Here is a 27,621-nt window from a genome sequence, read left to right on the forward strand (position 1 = left end):
AAAGTTTCCTTGATTTCATCTTGTGGTCATTTTGGGAAAAACAGTAGTGGCGAGCATTTTACCCCTTTCTACCATATATTAAAAATTGTCCTGGCTCTTCCAAGCTTCATAATGGCAGTGAATGGCTGTTGAGATTTTTAAGTCCAACAAAGTGCATCCATCCATCATAAAAAGTACTCCACACAGCTCTGAGGGGTTATTAAAGGCCTCCTGAAGCAAATCGATGCATCTGTGTAAGAAAAATATACATATTTTACTCTCTTGTGTATGCACATACGACAGTCAGTGGATACTAGAGATCAGATTACAGTTTATGAAGTTTTACATGTGGATATTTTTCTTACAAAAAACATCGATTCGCTTCAGGAGGCCTTTATTAACCCGCCCACCCACCCCCCAGAGCCGTGTGGGGTATGTTTTATGATGGATGGATGCATGTTATTGGACTTCAATTGGACTATTGAATATTAAAACCCATTCAATGCCATTATAAAGCTTGGAAGAGCCAGAACATTTTTTAATATATATAATATATAATGTATTCGTATAAAAGAAGAACACCATATACAGCTCGGATGGCCTTTGGGTGAGTAAATCATGGGGTAATTTTTATTTTAGAGTGAACTATCCCTTTAACTGCTTACTTAAACGTCAGTGAATTATTCACACGGTTACGTTTTATACAATTTTATAGATGTTCTTCCTGAATGCAGAAGTCTCACTTGACTCTTAACCTGAAGGATGCTTTGCATTTCCAGTCTCGAGTGTTTCTAATCAAATTAAATTCCAAGTTGATAATCTAATGTGAAACCTATTAAAATGTTTTTTTCGAAAGCACATAGCTTCATAGCCCCATCATTTATGTCGCAATGAGTGTGTAAATGTTTAATGAGTGTGTAAATGACACAAAGCTGCCGACGTTAGCTACATTAAAAACAGATGGGCGCTATTTGAATGGGTTTCTATGGAGACTGAAACAGAAGAGCATCCAATCGAAAGTTAAAATTCTTTACTCAGGAAAAAGGTCTACTCTCTTTGCTATGTAAAAATGTAGGATTTTCTTTTTTTTTTCTTATGTAAAGAAAAACAGGTTCACGCATAAACACACAAACATAAACGTACAGGTCGAAAATACACTGAAATCTTTATTGCCTATAACACAATATCAGTGCCTGAAACAGTTACTTGGTGAACTCAGGGGCTTTTTATTCATTGTGAGTCTAAACATTGTTCTAATGTAAAAATACAGTTTCTCAACTTTTAACATCTCATCCTTGTGTAAATTACCATTCTTTATATCATTTTTTACTTTTTTTTTAAACAACTCTTTACATATTCTACAAAACTGGTGACCAGGCATCGTGTTTTACACAGAGTGGTATTTCAGGTAGACATTTTTATTTAAATATATTACTTTTTAAATAACCACTTTGTCTGAGACTTTAGATCAGTAAATACTACACTTCATCATGCCCCTTTGAAAATTTCAAATGCATACAAGGCTTTCTACATATATAGATATATTACTATATTTCTCTTCACTTGGTTGACAAACACAAAGTGGACACGATGGAAGATGCTGGTGGAGAGGAGAAGAAAACAAAAGCTGTGTTCAGTGAATAATCCTGTGATACAAATTCAGCCCTACATGACTCTACATTAGAGTGTATTTACTATTTACGGCTCTGAAGCTCTTAACTGCAGCAACACCTGCATCAACTTTATTACTGCATCCCTGATTCTGGCAAAACTTAAAAATTATATACATTAAAAAACATTACAGTGAAAACGTGTCTGTGACGTTAAAGTTGCATGACATGCATGTGTGTGTGCATGGTGTACCATCACATGAGGTGTTCTTGCATTAAAGCACAGTGAAAATAAAGCACAAGATCACTTTGACTGTATAATGTTTCCTAAATTGTCCACCAACAGTCATCATAAATACAGCTTCTCATTTTACAGTGTTTAGACTGCAGGTACAGTACATAACCTCACATAATGTACCCTGCATTCCCTAGGAAAAGGGATCTGAATGCCCTGAAAAGTGCTATTATGAACAAATGTATTCCTCAGGAAGCAAAACGCACTACTGACACCGATGCTTGGTCGGCATCAAGCAAAAACTGAGGCCACGTAGCGCATTTTTCTGTAGTGCTGCTACACAAGAATAATTTCATAACAATAAAAGAGTGATTTCAAGACTGATAGTGACAAGACAAAGTCTCAACAAAAGAGGACATGTTAAAAAGTCCACAAATGTACAGCGATTCCCTTCTGTTTGAAACACCCTACAAATACAATGATAGAAAAAACAGATGACTTCATAATGAAATCTTTTGAGGTGCAGTCCATGCGTAAAATTCCCAGTGTCAATAAGAAGTGACTACAGAAACGCAAACTTGATATGGCTTTCGGAATGTCCCATTAGAAATGGGAAAAGTTTAGCTGCATGCCACGATGACAGTGATGCACAAAATGGCACCTTTAATGGTGAGCGGCTTTTTGTGATTCACGGGTTGCTGGTTTTTCTTTTTGAATCCACAAAGCCTCTGGCCACCACTTTGTACAAGCCCAGGCTTCTGAGTTTTTCCACAAGATTGACGCTGAAAATGTTTCCCTGCTGTTCCTTTTCATTTCCAGCAGAGTGCCGTTGTCTTTCCTCTGAGGATGCGGTGGCTCTGTGAATGAAAAGGGAGTTGGGATGAACTGTAGCTGAGATGCCACGCTCTGATACAAGTTGTAGCAGACTGAGGGAGGAGGTCGGGTGGAGGTGCGATGTGGACCCAGAGACGCACTGGAGGCCTGATGACGTCCTCACGTGCTCACAGCTCCCACAAGCGGATGCACTGCGGGGACGAAGGCTGGGGAGAGAACAAGGAAGATCAGCGTCAGATGCTCCATGGGATGTTTTAGTGTGCCAACCCACACCAAAAATAAACAGGACAGAAGTGTTAGTGAAAGCTTTTTTTCATGACGATGAATGTTCATGATGATGTCATAACAGCATTTAGACTTGACATGAATGTAACATGCAGTCTAGTCTAGTGTTAGTGATTCATTCTCAAAATACGTAATATTTCAGTCATGATAAAAGATTTCAAATATTTAGGTAACCCCATATAAGAAGGGGTTTTTCATTCTGTAACCTATAACATGACAAATATAAAACAGTTTTGAATCTATATAATTTACATGCATTATATCCATCAAACATGAAATTTTTTCTTCTCTTCATCTGGTACAGTATATCACTTAAATTAGATTTTAAATAAATAAATAATTTAAAAAAAAAAAAAAAATATATATATATATATATATATATATTTAGCTGAAGCATTATTGAAAGTCTAACAAGTGTAAAAAAGGTAAAACGAAATTAAATGTATTAATAATAATAAAAATAAATAGAAATAATTTTAAAAATCTATATATTAAATTCTTATTTAATCTTACTGGTGTATTTTGAATGTGTGTGTGTGTGTATTGTTTTTATGAATTGTGGGGACTTTCCATAGACTTCTATTGTTTTTTATACTGTATACTGTACAAACCATATTTTCTATCGCCCTACACCAACCCTACACCTAAACCTTGCCCTCACAGGAAACTGTGCGCATTTTTACTTTCTCAAAACAACTCATTCTGTATGTTTTAAAAGCCTTTTGAATTATGGGGACACTAAAAATGTTCTCATAATTCACCTTCCCTTTGTAATACCTATGTCATACCCATGTCATTATACAAATTTGTGTCCTGATATGTCACAAAAACATGTGCGCACACACACACACACACATATAAGTAAGCATAAGATGAAAATTATATGTATGTGTGTGTGTGTGTGTGTGTGTGTATATATATATATATATATATATATAACTTTTGTCTTACAAAATATTTATTTATTTTGTACTATGGTAAAATGTGCAAAGGCATTTTCTCATGATGCTAAAAAAATTATAAACCTTTAATTTTTTTTACTTGGTTTATTTACATTTCATTGATGCAAAATAATATTTTAGCAGTAAAATGAATTTAGATTTATATAAATGTGCTTTTATGACAATTTGTCACTGGTGTTCTAATCCATGTTTCAATAAAATAAAATAAAATAGTCCATATTATCAAGACAATAATAAGTACTTAACACCAACTTTTATGGGAGAATTCATAACTTTCAAATTCATAACTTCATCATTTTTGAGAATGATCATACTACATTAAAGGTGCAATAGGTGAGTGTCTTCAGAAACATTTTTTGTTATGCTGGTTGAAAGTCTCTTCACAAGCCGATAGCAATCATTAAGTTAAGTGTATTTATGCTCGGTCCGAACATTACGATAGGCTGACGTACCTGCCTGTCAACATATGTATTTGCATACCTCTGCACACCCCGTTCGTGCAGACAGCATACGTCATCAGCGCCTTCACATACGCTATGCAAACAGAGCAAGAACGGCAGGCAAGCATCAAAAACCTGATCTTCCTTCCTGGTATTGTAATACTTTTACTAACTGTACTATAAAGTGTTCTCACGGTTAATGACATGTGATGTTTTAAAGGCCGCTAGAGCATTTATGGTAGTTTTGTGGCAGACTGACAACTGCGCATGTGCATAACGTGTGTCTGTATGTTCTGAAAGGATGAAAAGATGACTCGCTCTACCGGCATCTGTCTCTCTTTATTTTATATATTTCCTTTCTGTGTGTGATTTGAGTTGAATGCATGCTTGTGTACATTTTTCCTAGTGTTTTATTAAACGGGAAAAATCTGCCATCTTCTCATCTCCCATGCATTATTAGAACCACACAATTTTCCTATTTGGCTGTTTAACATTTTAACTCAGTGTTACAAGTGTCTGGTCGTCTAGTCTGTGTGCATTCATGGATTCGGCAGGCGTGGCTTTGGACGATGATTTGCCGGGAGGGAGGGACGTTCGCTTTCAGTGCTATCAGGCTAAAGTTAGAATTTTCCAAGGTGTCCTATTGCACCTTTAATTTCCCCCAGTAAAACATGACCTTAGCAGAAAAATGTTGTTAAAACAGATGTGCAACACATAACAGCACGCATACCTAAACATATATCTGTATAAGAGAGATGACAAAATTAGTAGCAAAATGTCCTGATGCTGTTATGCTACCATGTTTTGTTAGCTCATGAATGAAACCTAAGGTTAGAGCGAAAGAAAGTTAGTGGATGGATTTCGGAATTTAACGGATGATCCTAGTAAAGGGTTAAAAAAGACCATGCCTGACACTTCTTACTTTATGGAGGGCGGTTTTATAACTGTACAAAGAGCCGGTTCCAACGCTTCCTGTTACAAATGGAAGGAGGGAAAATAAGCAAGTAAAAACTAAGACATTTCTAGTGTTCCTCAATTAAACTGTTTTGAAATGCAAGAATTAGGGCTGTAGATTTAACGTGTTAACATTACACAGGATGACGACTGAACTGCGCAGTGTAGCCTATTAAAATTCTTGCCAGACCTAGTAAAAATGAAACCTATTGACTGGCTTTATACATAAACCCGAGTAAAAAGAAAAAACAAGAGAATTTTGATGGATAATTGACAGTTCTACAGTAAGCACTGTGTGGGCATCAGCGTCTTACCTGGTGGAAAAGGAGGACAGGAGGGCTGAGGGATGAAGGTTCTGACCGCTAGTGGTCAGGGGTGAGGGTGAGGTCTGAGGGATGGTAGGTCCGGATGAAGAGACTGCATTTATGTAAGGAAACACAAACACATGCTAATCCTCAGCTATGCATGACGGTTACCAACAGCACTACAAGGAAGGCAGGGAGGAATGTACTAAAATCTAGAATCTTTTGGATCTGAAGTGTTATGCTTACCCACAGTGCCGTTTAGGAGGTTGGGGAATTTGGACAGATCAGGCTCGTCCTCCTCGAGGTCATTGAGGCTGTAGACATGCTGAAAATCCACATCCAGCTCTCTGAAGTCTTTGGTGAGGACACCTGGCCGTGGGTGCAGGATGCCTCCAAGATTGGGCTTGGCAAGCTGCTGCCACTGGTGCAGAGTCACTGAGCCTGTGGACAATGGAAAGATAAAGTAAAATTGACAGTAAATTGTGGTTTTGATCGCTTAATATTCATTCTGATATTTTCAGGATGCCATAAGTCTCAGGATGGTACAACTGTCCTAATATTAAAATTCTTTTTATAAAAAAGGAATTCCTAAAGGGACAGTTCACCCAAAAATGAAAATTCTGTCACTGATTACTCACCCTCATGTCGTTTCAAACCCGTATGACCTTCGTTCATCTTCGGAAGACAAATTAAGATATTTTTGATAAAATCTGAGAGCTTTCTGACCCTGCATAAACAGCATTACAACGGGCATGTTCAAGACCCAGAGAGGTAGTAAGGACCAGAGATCATGTTATCCAAAATTTGTCCGTCATTGACGGATTTTTTTTTTTTTTTGTTACCAGTGACAGAAAAATCTGAAGGCGGTCCGTCACTTTGACAGATTACACTGAGTGTGATCTATTGTAACTTCTAACTGTAATTCCCACCCCTGTCCAGTTGGTGGCGAGTGCGCTCCAGTGTAGCAGCAGAGCACGCATACAGAACAAAAATGAAACTGTCAGGAATGTTTTGCTATGTGTCTGATTACACACAGGCCAGTACAAAAATATTATTGTCGAACCACTGATGTCACATTGACATGACTATTTTTACGATGTCCTTACTACCTTTTTGAGCGTCAGTTGTGTTGCTGTCTATTCAGGGTCAGAAAGCTCTCAAATTTTCATCCAAAATATCTTTTTTTTTTTTTTTTTTACGGGTTTTACGGGTTTGGAACGACATGAAGGTGAGTAATTAATAACAGAATTTTCATTTTTGGGTGAACTAACCCTTTAAGCTACATGTGTGCATATCTACTGACCCTCCAGTGGCTTGACTATCTGCAGCCGTTCAGGCAGGTATGAGCGGGAGGAGCCTGTGCCTGAGGAATGCGTGGAGGTGCCAGAGTAGTTAGTCCCTGTGGATGCAACGCTGCCATTGGGCGTCAGGAAGCCACTGGAGCCGTCAGCACTGCCGCTGCTTCCACTCTGCAGGGCACGCAGTTTCCTTTCTCTCTCCACATCGAAGAACGGCCGCTCTGATGTGTGGCTCTCCTGACGCTCTGAGAGAGACCGTAGCGCTTCCTCTAGATCCTGCCCACCTGGCGTACCAGGCTGGCCCAAACGCTTCGACTCCAGAAACCTATGCAGGAAAAATAGTATTATTCATTACTATTATTGATGAAACCCAAGAGCTCTCTGACCCTCCACAGACAGCATGGGTACTACCACGGTCAAGGCACAGAAACGCAGTAAGGGCGTTGTTAAAATAGTCCATGTGACATCAGTGTTTCAACTGTAATGCTATGAAGCTACGAGAATACTTTCTGTGTGCAAAGAAAACGAAAATAACAACTTTATTCAACAAATCTTAGTACTCTTACGGTGAAGAGAAGAAGAATAAATGTTGAATAAAGGTGTTATTTTGTTGTCTTTGCGCACAAAAAAGTATTTTAGTAGCTTCATAAAATTACAGTTTAACCACTTGACCGTGGTAGTACCCTTGCTGTCTGTGCAGGGTCAGAAAGCTCTCGGATTACATTAAAAATATCTTAATTTGTGTTCCAAAGAAGAACAAAGGGTCTTACGGGTTTGGAACGACATGAGGGTGAGTAATTAATGACAGAATTGTTTTTGGGGGAACTATCCCTTAAACAGTCAAAGTCATTTTTGTGAAATAAACAGCCACTGACCCGTGATCCTGTGTGTGCGTCGGTGGGGAGTGCTTATCCTCCATGTTGACACTAATATTGTCCGATTCATAACAACTGGTCCGTGGTGTACTAATCCGACTAGAGCGTAACGATGCAGGGCTTGAACCCAGAACCTGCGGAGACTGAATCTGAGAACGTAGCCGAGCCACCTGATTGGCCACCTTCACGGTCTCAAACACCCGCAACGGATGATTCCTGCACAGAAAATTCAAGAGAACCACATTACATTGCAGTCCAGGTTTATTTAGTATTATATAACCCTGCTTGTTAAAGAGAGAGTGGCATTCCAGCCGATGACGTATGTGTACAGTAAGCTCTGGTGAGAAGTGGCGAACGCAGAAGTGCAGAGGAGAGAGCAAAACAAAACACAATCGGAAATTAGAAGTTCAAACGAGGATTTGATACAAGCCAAGAGAAGACTGTTTTTTCTTTGCTGTAAACAAAACTTGGTTCTCATGAGTCCAGCATATTCTCACCGAAGCTTATGCTACGGCTACGTCCTATGTCATACACTGGAGCGCAACTCTCGTGAATGCGTATGATAGTAAGCGACTTTATGGGTTATAAAGTTTTAAATATGGATATTTTTCTTACAAAAATTTTTATGATGGATTTATGCACTTTATTTTACTTCTAAATCTCGACCATCATTCACTAAAACTATAAAGCTTGGAAGAGCCATTTTTTAATATGACTCTAACTGTATTTGTCAAAAAAAAGAAAGTCATATACACCTAGGATAACTTGAGGGTGAGTAAATTATGATGGATTTATCCCTTTAATAATTTAAAAAAATATTTTTTTTTGTTTCACAGATATTTAGTTGTTTTATTATAAATCTAAACGCTGATTACATTTTATTTGGTAGGCTATGAACAGCTGCTATATGTACTGAGGTGACTAACTTGTATTCAGTGGGCGCTGGGCTGTCTAGGCCTTTCCGGAAGGTTCCTTCAATCTCAGCAGCGAGTGAATCCATTGGGACGACCGATGCCAGGGTGCTATAACGCTGCACGGTGCTGTTGGGCAGACTCTTATTGCGCAGGTTTTTAATGTCCTCTCTGGCTTCATGGAGCATGTCCTCACATTCTGAGTACCTCTCCTGCAGTTCCTTCAACTGCCACCAGAGGAAGACAGAACATCATCAATTGACACTCAAGGAAAAAGCCATTTATTTAAAACAAATCAGAAAGAGAACGCTAGAGGTCACACTGTAGTATTGACATTGTGAGGACTGTACCTCTGTTTTAAGCTGGGACTGGGATTCCCGGGACGCATTTAGATGTTGCGTCAATTCCTCGTTCTCAGTGGTGAGCTGAATTTGAAAGCAAATTGTATGCATTTGTTTATAAAAATGCATTCTCAAAATGGTGTGAAAAAGAAACAGGAAGTATGCGTGGGTGTGTTTGTGTTTCTAACCCCTTTGCAGCGCTGTTCCAGGTCAACAATCTGCCCCAGGAGGGTGCTAATCTCCTCTTGTTGTCTTAGCGAGTCTTCCACCTTCCGGGCCAATTCCTCTGATAGAGATACGACCTGCTTATTCGCTGTCGCTAGTGAGAGAAAAAAAGAGGAGGACACTTTAGTCTGTTATCATGAAAACTCTGAAATACTAAAAGAAGAGCTAGGCATCATTGGTAATTTACTCACTGAGTTCATCCACACACACCATCATAAGCTGCTGCTCTTGTTCCTCATAATTACTGGTCTCAAATGTTAACTCATTAGCCTAAAAAAATAAAAGGGTTATGTGTGTGAAAACACCTAGTTGTAGCACAACTTTTTTTTTTTTTTGTGAATTCAAGTGTGCATTTAAACACACCTCTGTGCGCAGTTTGAAGTTTTCCTCTTCTAAACCCTTGAGTTTCTGTTGCAGGAAAGTCGTAATTGACGTAGTTGCTGAGAGATGAGGACGAATCATTCCGTATAAGCCTGAAGGAGGATGAAACACTTATCAGTATTGTAGGATTAAGTTGTTGATCACTCTGTGTGTGAGTGTGAGAGACGTGAACTCACAGTGTTTCTGATGCATGCTCTATATCTTCAGTGCTGGCATAAAAGTGCAGGAGATCGTCTCTCATGGAGAGCTCATGACGCAGCTGGGCAATCTGTGAGAATAGACCCAGAGTCAGCGTTAGCATCCATACAACACAAAACACTGAGTGCATTAACATTTACTATATCATTAAGCATAAAATATATAAAATATTTTCATTCAATTCAGCATTAGATGACATAATAGCAATCCAACTGTTTAAAGGAATAGTTCGCACAAAAATGAAAATATTGTCATTTTTTACTCATTCTCACTTATTTTCAAAATAGAAAGCTTTTATTATTTCATTTGAAAAAACTAATATTGTTGAAGACTCTTTACTCAGTGACTAATGTATGTAAAGCTTGATAGATAGAACAACAGAACAATAGATAGAACGACAGAACGATAGATAGATAGATAGAACAGATAGAATGACAGATAGAACAATAGAGTGACAGACAGAATGATAGAACGACAGATAGAGATTTTTTAGCTAGAATAACATGATAGAAAAATATGATAGAACGATCGACAGAACGATAGATAGATAGATCGACAGATAAAAAAATAGATAGAACAATAGATAGACAGGCGGATGAATGTACGGACAGACAGAATGATAGATAGAACAATAGACAGGTAGATATAGATGGATGGACGGACAGACAGACAGAATGATATCTGGAACGATGGATAAAATAGATAAAATGATAGATAGAATGATAGATAGAATGATAAAACGATAGATAGAATGACAGAACGACAGAGATAGATTTTTTTAGATAGAATAACATGATAGAAAAATATGATAGAACGATAGATATATAGAACGATAGATAGAATGACAGATAGATAGATAGATAGAACTACAGAATGACAGACAGAATGACAGATAGAACAACAGAACGACAAACCGATAGATAGATGATAACATGATAGAGAAATATGATACAGAATGATAGAACAATAAAACAATAGATAGAACAATAGATAGACAGGCGGATGAATGTACGGACAGACAGAATGATAGATAGAACAATAGACAGGTAGATATAGATGGATGGACGGACAGACAGACAGAATGATATCTGGAACGATGGATAAAATAGATAAAATGATAGATAGAATGATAGATAGAATGATAAAACGATAGATAGAATGACAGAACGACAGAGATAGATTTTTTTAGATAGAATAACATGATAGAAAAATATGATAGAACGATAGATATATAGAACGATAGATAGAATGACAGATAGATAGATAGATAGAACTACAGAATGACAGACAGAATGACAGATAGAACAACAGAACGACAAACCGATAGATAGATGATAGAGAGAGAGAGATACAGAATGATAGAACAATAAAACAATAGATAGAACAATAGATAGACAGGCGGATGAATGTACGGACAGACAGAATGATAGATAGAACAATAGACAGGTAGATATAGATGGATGGACGGACAGACAGACAGAATGATATCTGGAACGATGGATAAAATAGATAAAATGATAGATAGAATGATAAAACGATAGATAGAATGACAGAACGACAGAGATAGATTTTTTTAGATAGAATAACATGATAGAAAAATATGATAGAACGATAGATATTGTGACGAGCTTCCACAAAGGAATCAGCGTCGCCCTGGCAACCAACCAAAGGCACCTGCACGCACTCTCCACAGGCTGATCGGTCACAGCTGATTCTAATCAACCACAGCCTGTTTAAGCAGCGCGTGCTGGAGCACACAGACAGACTCTGGTCTCGAGCCGAATGCATCTCTGGACTAACTCCTATTCTCTTGTTCTTCCTAGAAAGCAGCGAGTGACCGATCAGCCCACCTTTGGTTTTGGAGCACGAACGGACATCCACTTTCACTCGGAGTTGAACACGCAGCACTTGGAGCACCAGCCACCCTGCACCGGCTCACCTTTTTCTGTTAATTTCTTGCACTGTAAATAAATCCACCCTCCGGGGCATTGTTTCACGAAGCCACCCTTGTCGAGTGATTCTTCACCCCGTGACAAAGTGGTGGAGAATGCGGGCAGATTTGTGAAGAATCACCGGCAAGTTCACCGCCCAGCCCTAATTATTTTTTTCTCTGTTTGTGCACCCAGGATCGGAAGGCGGCACGCTCGTCCCGGCCATGGAAGAAGTACTAAAATGCCTCGCCGAAGTCAGCATCCGCCAGCAACAGATCGCTGAACATCTTGCCACTCGCGTGGGCCGGACGGAGGAGGAAATCACGGCCATCCAGCTCTCCGCCGCCCAGCGCGTTCCGCTGCCTGACACTCGCGCTCAAGCCACGCGCCTGCTACCAAAAATGACGGCAGATGATGATGTGGAAGCGTTCCTCCAGGTATTCGAAAATACAGCACATCGGGAATCATGGCCAGAAGAGGAATGGGCACGCGCGCTGGCACCCCTTCTCACCGGTGAAGCCCAGCGAGCTTATTTCTCGCTCCCCTTGACCGTCGCTGAAGAATACTATGAAGTCAAGCGGGAGATCTTAGCGAGACTCGGCCTCTCACCCATCTGCGCGGCGCAACAGTTTCACGAGTGGGAGTTTAAGCCCCGCGTGCCAGCCCGTGCCCAAGCCGCCGAGCTCAACCGAATCGCACAGCACTGGCTCTTGGAGGGAAACCCCACTGCAGCTCAGGTAGCGGAACGAGTGGTAGTCGATCGCCTCCTCCGCGCACTTCCCCGCGCCCACCGGCAAGCCGTCGGGATGAGGAATCCGACCACCACCCAGGAGCTCGTGGAGGCGATCGAACTGGCGGATGCGGTACATCACCGCGAGGCCGGGGACCGAGTGCTGCCGTTCCCCCGGAGGGTGGTCCAGGAGCGGCGCCCGCTCGAAGGCACCCCGCGACCAGTCAGCAGGCCGACGATTCCCCCACCGCGAGACGAGCCCATGCCCAGTGCTGAACCACCGCCACCTCCGCGGGCGTGGCTGGCAGGCTGCATCGTTCATCAGCGTGTGCCATCAGGAGCCCCCGAAGCCGACGTGACGGTGGATGGAAAACGTTTCCGGGCCTTGCTGGACTCAGGCAGTGCGGTCACCCTTATCCAGTCGCGGCTGTGTGATCCAAAAAGGAGCCAAAAGACCTTCCTACCGATCACCTGCGTGCATGGAGACACTCGCCAAGTGCCGGCCCGTACAGTCACCATCTCAACACCCCAAGGTACCTGGCCGGTGGAGGCTGGCCTAATGAAAGATCTGCCGGTGGCTGTACTCCTGGGAAGGGACTGGCCCGGATTCGACCAGCTGCTCACCGCCGCTACACAGCCTGTCAGCCCCAGGGGGGATCGTCGAAGACGGAGGCGGCCACTTGGACGCCGCCGCCGCCCGGTCCTGCTCGCCTCCGACAGCGGGAGAGATGGTGAGTCCCCCTCCCAAAATTCTAATCTGTTTTTTGATGTGTATCAACAGGCTACCGGAGGGGGCTCTTTCGCCAAGGAACAGCGGGAGGACGACCGACTAAAGCACTGCTGGACTCAAGTGCGAGTCGTGGACGGAAAGGACGTCCTCCCACGGCCCCATACTCTCCCGTATTTCGTCGTTGAGAAGGGACTGCTGTACTGTGTCGCGCAGAGGAGGGGGGAGGAGAAAAAGTTGTTGGTGGTGCCAAGAGGAAAAACCGAGACAGTCCTGGAGTTGGCCCATTCACACCCCATGGCAGGTCACCTCGGGGCAGCCAATACCACACAACGCATCCGCGATCGCTTTCATTGGCCCGGTATGGAGGCTGAAGTACGAGGATTCTGCCAGGCCTGCCCGACCTGCCAGATCACGTCACCCAGGACCCCTCCCCCCAGCCCGCTCATTCCGCTGCCCATTATAGAGGTGCCCTTCGAGCGGATTGGAATGGACATCATAGGGCCGTTGCCAAGGTCTGCCCGTGGCCATGAACACATCCTGGTCATCGTCGATTACGCCACCCGGTACCCAGAGGCAGTCCCCTTGAGGAAAGCTACCGCCAAGTCCATCGCCCAGGAGCTGTTTCTACTGGCCAGCCGAGTCGGCCTCCCCTCGGAGATACTGACTGACCAGGGAACTCCCTTTATGTCCCGGCTGATGGCGGATCTCTGCCGGTTGCTGCGGGTGAAACAGTTGAGGACCACAGTTTACCACCCACAGACGGACGGATTGGTGGAGAGATTTAATCAGACCCTTAAGCAAATGTTAAGACGTGTTACAGCGGAGGATAAACGCTCCTTCTGCCCTAGTGCTCTTCGGGATCCCCCCAGGCCTCAACTGGTTTCACCCCTTTGAGCAACCCCGCGGCCTCCTAGATGTCGCCAGACAGCAGCAGCCGGCCCCTCATCGTCAGAACACGTGAGATGAGGGAGCGCATCGATCGAGTGATGCCATTAGTCCGGGAGCACCTGAGCAAGGCACAGCAAGCGCAGCAACGCCACTACAACCGGGCAGCCCAACCACGGGAATTCCAGCCGGGAGATCGCGTCATGGTCCTGGTCCCCAGCTCCGCCTGCAAATTCCTTGCTGCCTGGCAAGGACCCTACACAGTGGTAGAGAAGATCGGGCCAGTCACGTATCGGTTAAGACAACCTGGTCGTCGGCAGGCGGAGCAGTTGTACCACATCAACCTGTTGAAGAAATGGGTAGGGACCCGGGACCAAGTAGCTGCATTGAGTCTCACCGAACCCGTGGTTGTTGATGTCAACCCCAATCTCGCGGCTGCCCAGAAGGCGGAGCTGCAGCACCTGGTCAGTCAGTTCCAGGATGTGTTCTCCTCCCAGCCCGGGCAGACCAATGTGGTACACCACGATATCAAAACACCCACCGGAGTCATCGTCCGGCAACGGCCCTACCGAATCCCGGAAGCTCGTCGGCAGGCTATTGAGGAAGAAATCCAACAAATGCTGAAGTTGGGGGTAATAGAACCATCTCGGAGTCCATGGTCCAGCCCGATAGTAATGGTCCCAAAGCCGGATGGCACCCTCCGTTTTTGCAATGACTTCCGCCGCCTGAACGAAGTCTCCGAATTCGACGGGTACCCCATGCCTCGGGTCGACGAACTGCTGGACCGCCTGGGAAGGGCCCGGTACATCAGCACTCTCGACCTCACCAAAGGCTACTGGCAGGTACCTTTAACCGCGTCGGCCAAACCAAAAACTGCCTTTTCAACCCCCAGTGGCCATTGGCAGTACCGGACCCTTCCCTTCGGCTTACACGGGGCCCCAGCCACTTTTCAACGAATGATGGACATCATCTTGCGGCCCCACCAGGCGTATGCAGCCGCCTACATAGATGATGTAGTGGTCCACTCCGAGGCATGGGACGAACATCTGGATCGGCTACGGAGGGTGCTCTCGGAGCTCCGGCGGGCTGGACTCACCGCCAACCCCCGCAAATGCCATCTTGCCCTTTCGGAAGCCAAGTACCTGGGATTCCAGGTGGGCCGTGGTCTCATCCGGCCACAGGAGAAGAAGGTAGAGGCCATCCACTCCGCCCGAGACCAGCAACCAAGACCCAGGTACGAGCTTTTTTGGGGTTGGCGGGTTATTACCGATGCTTTATCCCCAACTTCTCCTCTTTAGCCGCCCCCCTGACAGACCTGACCAGGAAGGGGCAGCCGGAGAAAGTATGCTGGACCCCATCCACGGAGGAGGCTTTTGCCCAGATCAAGACGGCCCTTACGTCCTCTCCCGTCCTCCGTGCCCCAGACTTTAGCTGCCCCTTCCTGCTGCAGACGGATGCATCCGACACAGGGCTGGGAGCCGTCCTGTCCCAAATCCAGGAAGGTGAGGAGCATCCGATCATTTACATTAGCAGGAAGCTGTCCACGGCCGAGAGGAAGTACGCCGCCGTGGAGAAGGAGGCCCTGGCCATCAAATGGGCAGTCTTGGAGCTCAGGTACTATCTCCTAGGCCGCAAGTTCACCCTGGTCACTGACCACGCGCCCCTTCAGTGGATGGCCCGCGCCAAAGATACCAACGCCAGGGTGACTCGCTGGTTCCTAGCGCTCCAAGACTTCCACTTTGAAGTACGACACCGAGCCGGGGCTGCCAACGCGAACGCCGATGGCCTCTCACGATTATGGACAGCTTATGCAGGTCTGTCGGGGGTCATTTCCCACCCTCCCCTTACTTCACCCCTACTGTCTCCCTTTCTCCACAGGACCAGGACGACGCTTAGGGGGGGGGAGTGTGACGAGCTTCCACAAAGGAATCAGCGTCGCCCTGGCAACCAACCAAAGGCACCTGCACGCACTCTCCACAGGCTGATCGGTCACAGCTGATTCTAATCAACCACAGCCTGTTTAAGCAGCGCGTGCTGGAGCACACAGACAGACTCTGGTCTCGAGCCGAATGCATCTCTGGACTAACTCCTATTCTCTTGTTCTTCCTAGAAAGCAGCGAGTGACCGATCAGCCCACCTTTGGTTTTGGAGCACGAACGGACATCCACTTTCACTCGGAGTTGAACACGCAGCACTTGGAGCACCAGCCACCCTGCACCGGCTCACCTTTTTCTGTTAATTTCTTGCACTGTAAATAAATCCACCCTCCGGGGCATTGTTTCACGAAGCCACCCTTGTCGAGTGATTCTTCACCCCGTGACAATATATAGAACGATAGATAGAATGACAGATAGATAGATAGATAGAACTACAGAATGACAGACAGAATGACAGATAGAACAACAGAACGACAAACCGATAGATAGATGATAGAGAGAGAGAGATACAGAATGATAGAACAATAAAACAATAGATAGAACAATAGATAGACAGGCGGATGAATGTACGGACAGACAGAATGATAGATAGAACAATAGACAGGTAGATATAGATGGATGGACGGACAGACAGACAGAATGATATCTGGAACGATGGATAAAATAGATAAAATGATAGATAGAATGATAAAACGATAGATAGAATGACAGAACGACAGAGATAGATTTTTTTAGATAGAATAACATGATAGAAAAATATGATAGAACGATAGATATATAGACTGATAGATAGAACGATAGATAGAATGACAGATAGATAGATAGATAGAACTACAGAATGACAGACAGAATGACAGATAGAACAACAGAATGACAAACCGATAGATAGATGATAGATAGAGAGAGAGAGATACAGAATGATAGAACAATAAAACAATAGATAGAACAATAGATAGACAGGCGGATGAATGGACGGACAGACAGAATGATAGATAGAACAATAGACAGGTAGATATAGATGAAAGGACGGACAGACAGACAGAATGATATCTGGAACGATGGATAAAATAGATAAAATGATAGATAGAATGATAAAACGATAGATAGAATGACAGAACGACAGAGATAGATTTTTTTTAGATAGAATAACATGATAGAAAAATATGATAGAAAGATAGATATATAGACTGATAGATAGAATGACAGATAGATAGATAGATAGAACTACAGAATGACAGATAGAACAACAGAACGACAAACCGATAGATAGATGATAGAGAGAGAGAGATACAGAATGATAGAACAATAAAACAATAGATAGAACGACAGATAGAACGATAGAGAAACAGACTGAACAATAGATAGATAGATAGATAGATAGACAAACAGATAGATTGAACGAAAGACTTTTTAAACAAGTGAAAGTATTTTTCTTTAACAATAATCACCTCTTCCTTAGCAATTTCCAGATGTTCATCCAGTAGTTTGTTGCGTTCAGTCAGGGCTTTATTCTGCTTGAGCAGTGATTGGCCAATCCGGGCTGCCAATTCCAGATCCCGCTCTTTCTGTGGAGGAAGACAAGCATGTGTGGGACTTTTATAATGTCAGCACTGAAGCATCAATGGAAGGACAGTAGTATAATTTATGCTAACTAGACTGTGAAGCAAGACATGCTATGTCTCTTACCTCCTCAAGCAAATGTGTGACTGCCTCAATGTCATGATACGTCTTTGTGATTTGACCAACTCTCTCTGAACACAGCACTGCAGAGGAAAAAAGACATTGAGAGGAGAAACGTGAGAATTAGGCTGTTGAAGGATGGCTAATGGGATCATGAAACAAAATCTAATAAAAACAGTAGTAGATGTCAATATAATGTCACTGCATGTGTCAAAAAAAGTGTGATCTGCATTATACAGCACTGTAAAGCCAATGTGACCCAACCATGACCAGACAGGTAAACTGAGACGTCTGTGCAGTCAAGAACAAGCGCTTCTTACCCTGATCCTCATTAAGGGTTAATTCTCTCATTTTCATCCCTACTCATAAATACTGATCAGGCCTGCATTTACAAACATCTTCTAGACCAGTGATTCACAACCAGAGATACTTTTCAAGCAAGTTGCAGAAGGCACATTTTTCTGTTATGAAAAACGAACATATAAATAATTAATAGAATATAAATAAACAAACAAATAAATAAATAGATAAATATAAAATATAATTTAAAAAATTACTCTAATTTTAAATCAATTTATTTTTAATAAAACAAAAAAAATACAAATATTAAAATATTCATGAAAATATTTAATTATTACAATATTTTACACATAAAATATCATGGATTATTATATTATTAACTGTGTCTTGTTTGACAAATCTTTAAAGACTTTTATTGTAAAAGCAGTTTATGAACAGCTTTTTCCATGCAGGTTTCAGAGGGTACATTTCTATTTTATGAAATACTAAAATATACTATTATAAACTATTAAAAAATATTTAAGTAGAACTATAAAATGAAGGTTTTTCATATTAAATTGTTATATATTGTTTACATTGTTTTTAATCAGTTTTATTGTATTTAAAAGACAGAAAACAAACAAATGTGTGCAAGATTTATAAATTTACTAAATAATATTCAGTTCAAACATGGACACTGCTTTCTATTATTTATACTTTTTAAATAATCTTTGTAGAGAACTACCCTCTGCATAAGTACATTAAATTTTTCTGCTGTTTTCAGGACAGGTTTTTGCACTTGGTTGGTTCATGACTTTCCTTGAGGCGTAATCAAATTTCAGCTGGAATGAGACGTGTTTGACTTTGCTAAAATAAGAGCTTGGCAGCGTTTCCCAGCTCCGCAAACGACGGCTTAGCTCAGCAGAGACCACATTAATAAAGCTTTAACCTTGTGCACTACAGACACTCAGATGCACTGCAGAAATGGCGATAGCAAGTCAAAAAACAAAGACCTGTTCAAAAATCATCTCTGAGGTTCCACACAAAACAGCTGTTTGAAATAAAGGTTTAAAAAATCTTTTTGTTGTTTTTGTGCATCCAATGAAACTCTACAGTGTTTTGAAAACCATCGAGGAAGTGTCAAAAAAGAAATATGAAACAGACAACAAAAACACAGTCCAAACGTAATTACATTCAAGTTCGCTGGAATGAAGACGATCTTGATTTGCACAAACCCCAGTGTGTTTTGCCTGCCAAGAACATGAAACCACTGCAATTCAAGATGTTCGGAAAATGAAACTATCATTTTGTTTACTTTCTAATACAATAAACAACTGTATTATTGATGTCCAACATCAAATCTGAAACCTGAAGCAAACCCAGAGTAGTAGTAGATAGTACACAACGATTAGTGTCAGCATGTGTCCCTTCATTCATTCCTTTACATGTCCTAACCAGTGACAGAGCCGCTGCTAAATCTGCTCACCTGGCCTGAAAAAGAGTACAGTTCTTCTGCGATTTGCGTCACTGAGAGAATTAAGGACACTAAATACAGTAAGACAGTATCCCGTATCATGTGAAATTGGACTGAGCTTCTACGAGCAGGATAAACTGACTGGACAGACTAAAGTGATTTATCTGTTGTGGAGCTGGTAATGAATCCTATATCCTTCAATGGGCCAAGTAGGAAACAGTGATTAATTTATAATTTTTTTTTTTTTTTTTTTTTCAGGATTAATACACAGACTAGATACAAAAATGGTATAGAATTTTTTTAAACAAATAAATGACCTTGACAATACAGTAGTCAACATTTGAAGTGGATCAAAAAAGTTAATCAAAATTGTCCTAAGATAAGAACAGATATTGATTTTTCGTTTTAGGAAAACTTTAATAAAATATTTTGATCCACTTCAAATGTTTACTACCATGTGTATGTATGTATATATATATATATATATATATATATATATTTTGACATATATATTTATTAGGGCTGTCCGTTTAACGCGTAACTTAATTAATTAGTTATGGAAAAACAAAGTGATTAAAATATTTTAACGCAGGTAACGCACTGCATGGCTCCCGCCCCCAGACCTGTACGTCATCTTATAGTTCCTACAGTTGACTGTTGACAAATATGATGCAGGGCAACAATTCCATAAATGCAGTCATGCCCTAAAATTAAAAATATTGGTGCAAAAAATGCCCCTGTATGTGTTTTGTCTTATATTTATATTTATCACGTATCACACAGGCAGCAAGACCGTGTGCTGATTTTGTCCTGATCTATCATGAGCTTAAATGTGATTTTATACAACAGTTCAGTAAATATGAAGTTGATATTGTTATATTTTAAACATTATATCATGTGCTTTTGCTCAATTTTGCAGAGAACATATTACCTTTGAAGCCACTGCAGAATTGTATGAACAAAAAATACAGACATGTTTCTCAAATGATCTTCTTTAATGCTCCATAGTTCACATTAGGCTGTTGCAACCTTAATGTTTGTGTAATAAATTTTATGCTGAATCAACTAAAATATTTCTTTCTAAAGCTACAATTTGTAATGTTTACTTGCTACTTTCTCATTAGAAAGTAGCACAAAAATAGCTTTAAATAATCTTTTGTGGGTATTTTCACAGTCAAATGTATTTTTCTATTAATATGCAATTAATTAGATTAATAATTTTACTCGACCGACTGCCCTAATATTTACACTAATATATTTTTTACTGTTTTTTAATATACAATTTATTTTTATATATATTCAGATCTATAAATATATATACATAGACAGAGACTTTATGAACAAAATAAATTCATGTGAAATTGCATAATGTTAATAAAAATTTTAGTTAATATCTGCAATATATCCATCTACACTCCATATTCTGAACTCACATTTCAACAAGGTCAAACCCCCTCACACGGTCACTCCACAATATCATGTGATTCCATCACTATGACAAAAATAACAAATCATGCAGGTACAAAGAGACTGTAACCACATGTTGGAGATGAAACAGCATTCGGAAAACAGCAAAACAATTCTTCAGCAGATGATAACGAGGATTTATTGACATGCTGTCATCTAATAAAGACCCTCACGATTCACTTCACACTTTCTCTTCTCCTCCCTCACTGTATGTCTTTCTTTCTTTTAGTTCTCCTTTACAAATAACTTCTCTCTTACACAGTTTGTCTCTTTATCTTTCTGTTACCTTGCACCAGCTCCCTGCACAGTCCCTCAGTGTCGGGTTCCTCTTCGTCCTCTGGTTCTTCATCATTTTCATCGTGACTGGTGCTGCTGTCTCTCTCGCTCTCATCCATTCCTGAACTGCTCCATTCCTCCATTTCTGCACTCATGCTTTGCTATGTCTGTCTGCCCTGCAATGCGGTCTGTCTCGAGTCTCTCTCTCTCTCTCTCCACTGTGCCAGGCTTATTTATGACACAGCCCGTCTGTCTGCTGCCAGTCAGCACTGCCGTCCCCTAGGCTTTCTGCTCACTAATGCACCTGTAAGCTCCCAGACTGCGCATGCTGACGTTGTTATTGAATCTTCTGAGAGTGTGTGTCACTGCAGCTCATGCCTGATGGCAGCCCAGACTCACCTGGCTGCTCTGAGCCAGAGGAGGAGAGGGGACGATGGCTGAAGGAAATTTAGGGGGGGATGATAGGCCAGGGGATTTGTTTGTGTTACTGTAGGCATTTGGAGATTTAGATCATGTTTACTTATGAATCACTTTTGCTGATTCGATTGAAACAGCTTGTGTTTTTGTGTTATTGTGTGATGGGACACCCCCGTGTTCAAGCACAATATGGTACCTTCCAGATTAATGTCATAATACTGCTGCAGCACAACAGACAGACACTCCCACAATCACAGAACCCCATCAGTGTTGTTATTGTTAACAAAAACTATTAAAATCATTGAAATGAAGCTAAACATCTTAATATTACATAATCTAAATAGTAGTAGAGAGTTTGCCTTAGGAACTAACTGAAATAAGTTTCAGTGGAAGTACTAAAATGAAAACTAAAAATATATATAAAATGTTTTATATAATATAAAATAAAACTTCAATACTAGTAAAATTTAAATATTAGTATATAAATATAGTGTCAGAATCAGTTGTATTATTGTTAACTAAAAAAATTATTAAAATCATTTTTGGTTATTTAAAATAAGACTGAAATAACATAAAAGATACATTCTAGATATTTAAAAAAAAACCTATACTTAAAAAACGTAAGAAAAATTAGATACTTTGCCTTAGCAACTAAGTGAAATAAATACATTAAAGTACAAAAAATACTAAAACTGAAATGAAAATTGATTAAAGCTAATGAAAATTGATTAAAGCAGATATATTTTGTAAAAATAAATAAATAAATAAATAATAACAATGACAATGACAAAAATTTGTAAAGTTTTATATAATATAAAAACAAAATATTAAATTAAAATTTAAAAAAAAATTAAAACAATAAATACTAGTAGTAAGTAAATTAAATTAAATTAAATTAATTTTAAAAATTTGTATGTTAGTTGGTAATATACGAATTGTTGTTGGTATATTGAATTGTTTTTGCTATATTGAATACAAAGCCACATCTTTAGTCTTTCTTTTTTAGACATGCTAAAATAATGTAGGCCACAACTGCTTCCTAGCCAAATTCTGAAGGGGTCTATCAAATATTAAACTACACCCGTGTAAATTTTTCATTTGTGGCCAGTGGACTGCAGGTCACATCACTGCATGCACTGGTATAGTGTGTTAAAATATCACCTACAAAACACTGGGACTGATACAACTTAGAGCTCAAAAAGACCAGAAAGAATGAGGAAACTTCACCAAGATTACTATTATAGGCAGAAATCACCATTTCCTCATATCTGCCGCAAGTTATTTTCTAATTAATAAACCAGGTGCAACTAAACACACAATAGTTTCCAGACTGGACAAAAGCCAACAGATTCTAATTTAACTAATGTAAACTATTCAGTTTTGCTTAAGACAATGATGACAGAAATAAGAAATAATCTAAATGTACTAAACAATTGTCTAATGCTAGATGGCTTTCTGCCTCAGAATGATACACAATTATCTAAAGTTACACAGATACACCAAGCCAATCATTTACTGCAAATATCCCTAATCTGTTTTCAGAATGAAATGATGACCACAACAAAATGGCAGATTCAGTGAACCAAGAAGGACAACAAACAACAAAAAATTTAAACTCTCATAGAATACAAACTAGAAGTGCATGTGTTGGGATATTTAGGCTAGAAATAACAGCTGTGTTTGGGCTACAGCCCACGTAAAGAGATTAATGCAGGTATGAGAACATGTTTGCATGCCAAGCGGATTAGAACTAAATTAGAACCACTGTAAGTCAATCAGAGCGGTCACACAGTGATCTGTTTCCTTTTTTCCATCATTTCAAAACTGCAAAATAAACATTGGTTGATTGCACTATTGGGGTCAGTCAAATAAAAAAGTATCTTATGCACACTAAGGCTGCGATTATTTGATCAAAAATATGCTAAAAACAGGAATATTGTGAAATATTATTACAATTTAAAAATAATAATTTTCTATTTGATATATTTTAAAGTTAAAATATTCATTTGATGATTTTTTTAGCATCATTACTACAGTCTTCAGTGTCACATGATCCTTCAGAAATCATTCTAATATGCTGCTCAAGAAACATTTCTTATGATTATCACCGCTGAAAACAGTTGTTGTGCAACCTTGATATATTTGGGATCCTTTGATCATTAGAAAGTTCAAAAGAATAGCATTTATTAATAGAAATATTTTGTAACATTATGAACGTCTTTACTGTCACTTTTGACCAATTTAATGCATCTTTGCAGAATAAAAGTGTCAATACAAATTATCAATTTTAAGAACAGTAGTGTAAGTATGAGTTAATGCCTTTATTTAGTCCTGCAGGTTTTTGTGATCAATCATTGATAGTTTTATGATGCCACAAAATCACTGCCAAGAAACAAACTTTAACAACTGTTCTTTTCAGTCCTGTTAAATCTCAAGGAGCACCTGTTAGACAATCCATAAACACACTCCCAAAACTGCAGTGACCCAAGTTTAGTCAATCTGAGCAGCAGACAGATACTCTAGTGCTGGTCTAAACGTCAGAGTGGCTGACTGCCTGCCAGGCCACAGAAAGAAGCCACTGAGAACAGCAGAATGTCTCATTATCCTTAAGCCACGGGGAGCTAATCCTCTTGATGGCATTTGCATCTGTGCTCTAAGAGGAAAGGAAGTGGCTGGGATTACAGTATTGCTCTCTGGCAGGGTCAACAGTGGCACTCGAGCCAGTAACTAGTACAGTGAGGCTACTTACTGCCACACATTTCATATATAATTAATATATTCATATATAATGTTGCTTCCTAAATGAAATAACCATCTTAAATAGAGTGATGCAGGCATGACGTATTTTTGTAGACCAGAACCCAGAAACAACTTAGCATTTTAGCACTTTCGGTTCCACAACCTGAACTCAATGGGTCTGTGATAACACCAGCTCAAGACATTTTAATGTTTTATTCTACAGAAAAAAATACATAAGTAATATACAGTAATATAAGTAATATAAATACATAATAAGTAATCTTGCAAACTATTCTAAAACTATCCCTTTTAAAGGGGTCATCGAATGCACATTTTCCACAAGTTGATATGATTCTTTAGGGTCTTAATGAAGAGTCTATAATATACTTTGGCTAAAAATTCTCAATGGTAGTGTAAAACAACACCCTTTTTACCTTGTCAAAATATGCTCTGCAAAAATCATTCTGTTCTGGTCGAGGTTGCTTTAAATGTTAATGAGCTCTGCTCGCCCCGCCCCTCTCTTCTCTCTGTGGAGTGATGAGCCTGTTTACTTTAGCCGCATTTAGCCGCATTTCGCCGTTAAACTTGCTAACTAGCACATTATTAGGAAAGACGATCACAAAGATTCATAAAAAAACCCTTATACTCACTTCTGCTGTAAGTGAAGCTGGATCACGAATGATTCGTGTGAACATAGACGCATTTACAGTCATGTGAAAAAGTTAGGACACCCTATTGAATTACATGGTTTTCTGTATCAGGACATCATTAAAAAAAATGGTCCCTGGCTGGTCTTAAAATTTCAAAAATAAAACCTCAGATGAACAACAACACATGATAAATTGTGCCGTGTCATTATTTACTGAACAAAAATAAAGCCAAAATGGAAAAACCATGTGTGACAAAGTTAGGACACCCTTACTGTTAACATTGAAATTAAGAGGATAAATAACAGTCAAGCACTGCTAATCAAATACCTTTGATTAACTGATCATCAGCAAGTCTGAGCACCTCTATAAAAGCATAACATTTGGCAGTTTGCTGGTGTGCTCTCTACAGGCCTCAGTTAACATGTTAAATTATAAAGTTCATGACAATACCATTAGAAAAATATGGGACAAAAATGGCATGTTTGGAAGGCTTGGCAGAAGAAAAATATGCCTCTTTTGGAAGGCTGTCTAAAAAAACATTGCAGCACAGTTTAGGTCTGCAAAGTTGCATCCGAACGAAACACAAGTCTTCTAGAATAATGTCCTTTGAACAGACGAGACCAAAGTGGAGATGTTTGGCCATAATGCACAGTGCCAAGTTTGGTGAAAACCTAAAGAGCATATCAGCACAAGCAGCATACCAAAAGACAAGCATGCTGAAGGGGGGCTGATCATTTTGGGCTTGTTTTGTAGCCACAGGACCTGGGCACCTCACAGTCATTGAGTTGGCCATGAACTCCTCTGTGTATCAAAGTATTCTACAGTCAAATGCGAGGGCATCTGTCCGACATCTAAAGTTGGGCCAAAATTGAGTCATGCAACAGGACAATGATCCCAAGGACACCAGCAAATCTACAACAGAATGGCTGAAAAGAAAAGAATCAAGGTGTTGCAATAGCCCAGTCCAAGTCCAGAGCTCATCCTGACTCAAATGCTGTGGTGAGAGCTGCATAAGCAAATGCCCACAAACCTCAATAAACTGGAGCAACATTGAAAAGAAGAGTGGTCTAAATTCCTCCAGAGCGATGTGAGAGACTGATAAAGTCACACAGAAAATTAATGCTTCAAGTTATTGCTGCTAAAAGTGGATCTACAGGCAACGGACTCATAGAGTGTCCTAACATTGTCACACATGGCCTTTCCCTCTTGGCCTTATTTTTGTTAAATAAATAATGACACAGTGTGATATGTCATGTGATGATGTTTATCTGAGGATTTATTTTCCAAATTTTAAGACCTGCCAAGGACCAGATCATTTTTTATTATGTCCTGATACACAAAACCATGAAATTCAATAGGGTGTCCTAACTTTTTCACATGACTGTATGTAGATCGGGAGGTGCATTCCATTCACAAACAAACGTAATTCACTGCATCTTCAGCGGCTCAGATGTCTGGAGTAAATGACGACCACTATGTTCATTATTACATCCAGCAACACAACACCTCAATCGCTCAATCGGACATATTCTTGTCTAACTTACATCCCTGCTCCAGCATCGAAACAATGGAGGTCAGACTGTTACAGCTGATCTGAGGCAAGACGCTCATGTCAATCAACTATTATGGGAGCGGCCTCTGTCAGTGTGACGCCAAAGGGGATATTATTTTTACAGTTATTTTTAATTAAAAACCACTGCATGGATTTTTATCATTATAGGGTAGATGTGTACATACAGATGTGTGGGTGTATCCTCTGAGGAGGCAAGGAAGGCAGTGCCTCCTCAAAATATTAGATGAGAAAAAAGTAGTACAAAAATAAAACAACGCCACTATGATATGATTGGATATGACTAGTTATATTCGGCTGTGATTGGTTCATGCGATAAATCCTGCTTCTTGTGCTTGTTCCGCTTTTGTCTGAATAAACAATATAATTGCGTTAATGGGAAGACTAATTTAAAAAAGTAAGTAAACAACTTACACACTTAGATATAACCACTTTGTTACAACTTAAAATGACATGAAAACATAATCTGTGGGAGTTTTTAGTGAGTAATCAGTTTGGTGAAATTAAAAGTAAATCTCTGTGTCTGTAGATTTACTTAGTTAAAAATTAACTATTAAGAGCAATAGCTGAACGTAAGTTCACAAATAAAATATATTGTTAAAACTTTGAGGACTTTGCCTCCACATTTCAAAACACCACTGATATATGTGACCCTGGACCACAAAGCCAGTCATAAGGGTCAATTTTCTGAAATTGACATTTATACATCAATCTGAAAGCTGAATAAATAAGATTTCCATTGATGTATGGTTTGTTGGGACAGGACAATATTTGGCTGAGATACAACTATCTGAAAATCTGAAATCTGAGGCATATCATGCATATTACTAATTAAAAAATATGTTTTGATATATTTACGGTAGGACATTTACAAAATATCTTCATGGAACATGATCTTTACTTAATATCCTAATGATTTTTGGCATAAAAGAAAAAAAGATCATTTTGACCCATACAATGTATTGTTAGCTATTGCTACAAATATATCTGTGCTACTTAAGACTGGTTTTGTTGTCCAGGGTC

The 27,621-nt window shown here is 40.1% G+C and overlaps 1 protein-coding gene across 1 annotated transcript; it reads right to left on the minus strand.

The window, feature by feature from the left end:
- Positions 1-1,125: 1,125 nt before the first annotated feature.
- Positions 1,126-21,630, minus strand: hap1 (huntingtin associated protein 1). Its single transcript, XM_051121977.1, is given in 15 exon segments — positions 1,126-2,864; positions 5,614-5,716; positions 5,851-6,045; positions 6,908-7,227; positions 7,778-7,993; positions 8,704-8,915; positions 9,039-9,113; positions 9,218-9,348; positions 9,446-9,524; positions 9,618-9,674; positions 9,676-9,727; positions 9,812-9,903; positions 17,495-17,611; positions 17,733-17,809; positions 21,233-21,630. Coding segments are annotated over 15 exon segments (2,349 nt in total). The 5' UTR covers positions 21,378-21,630; the 3' UTR covers positions 1,126-2,386.
- Between the last annotated feature and the right edge of the window lie 5,991 nt (positions 21,631-27,621).

Source organism: Labeo rohita, chromosome 11 (assembly GCF_022985175.1).
Source record: "Labeo rohita strain BAU-BD-2019 chromosome 11, IGBB_LRoh.1.0, whole genome shotgun sequence".
Taxonomy (NCBI): Eukaryota; Metazoa; Chordata; class Actinopteri; order Cypriniformes; family Cyprinidae; genus Labeo; species Labeo rohita.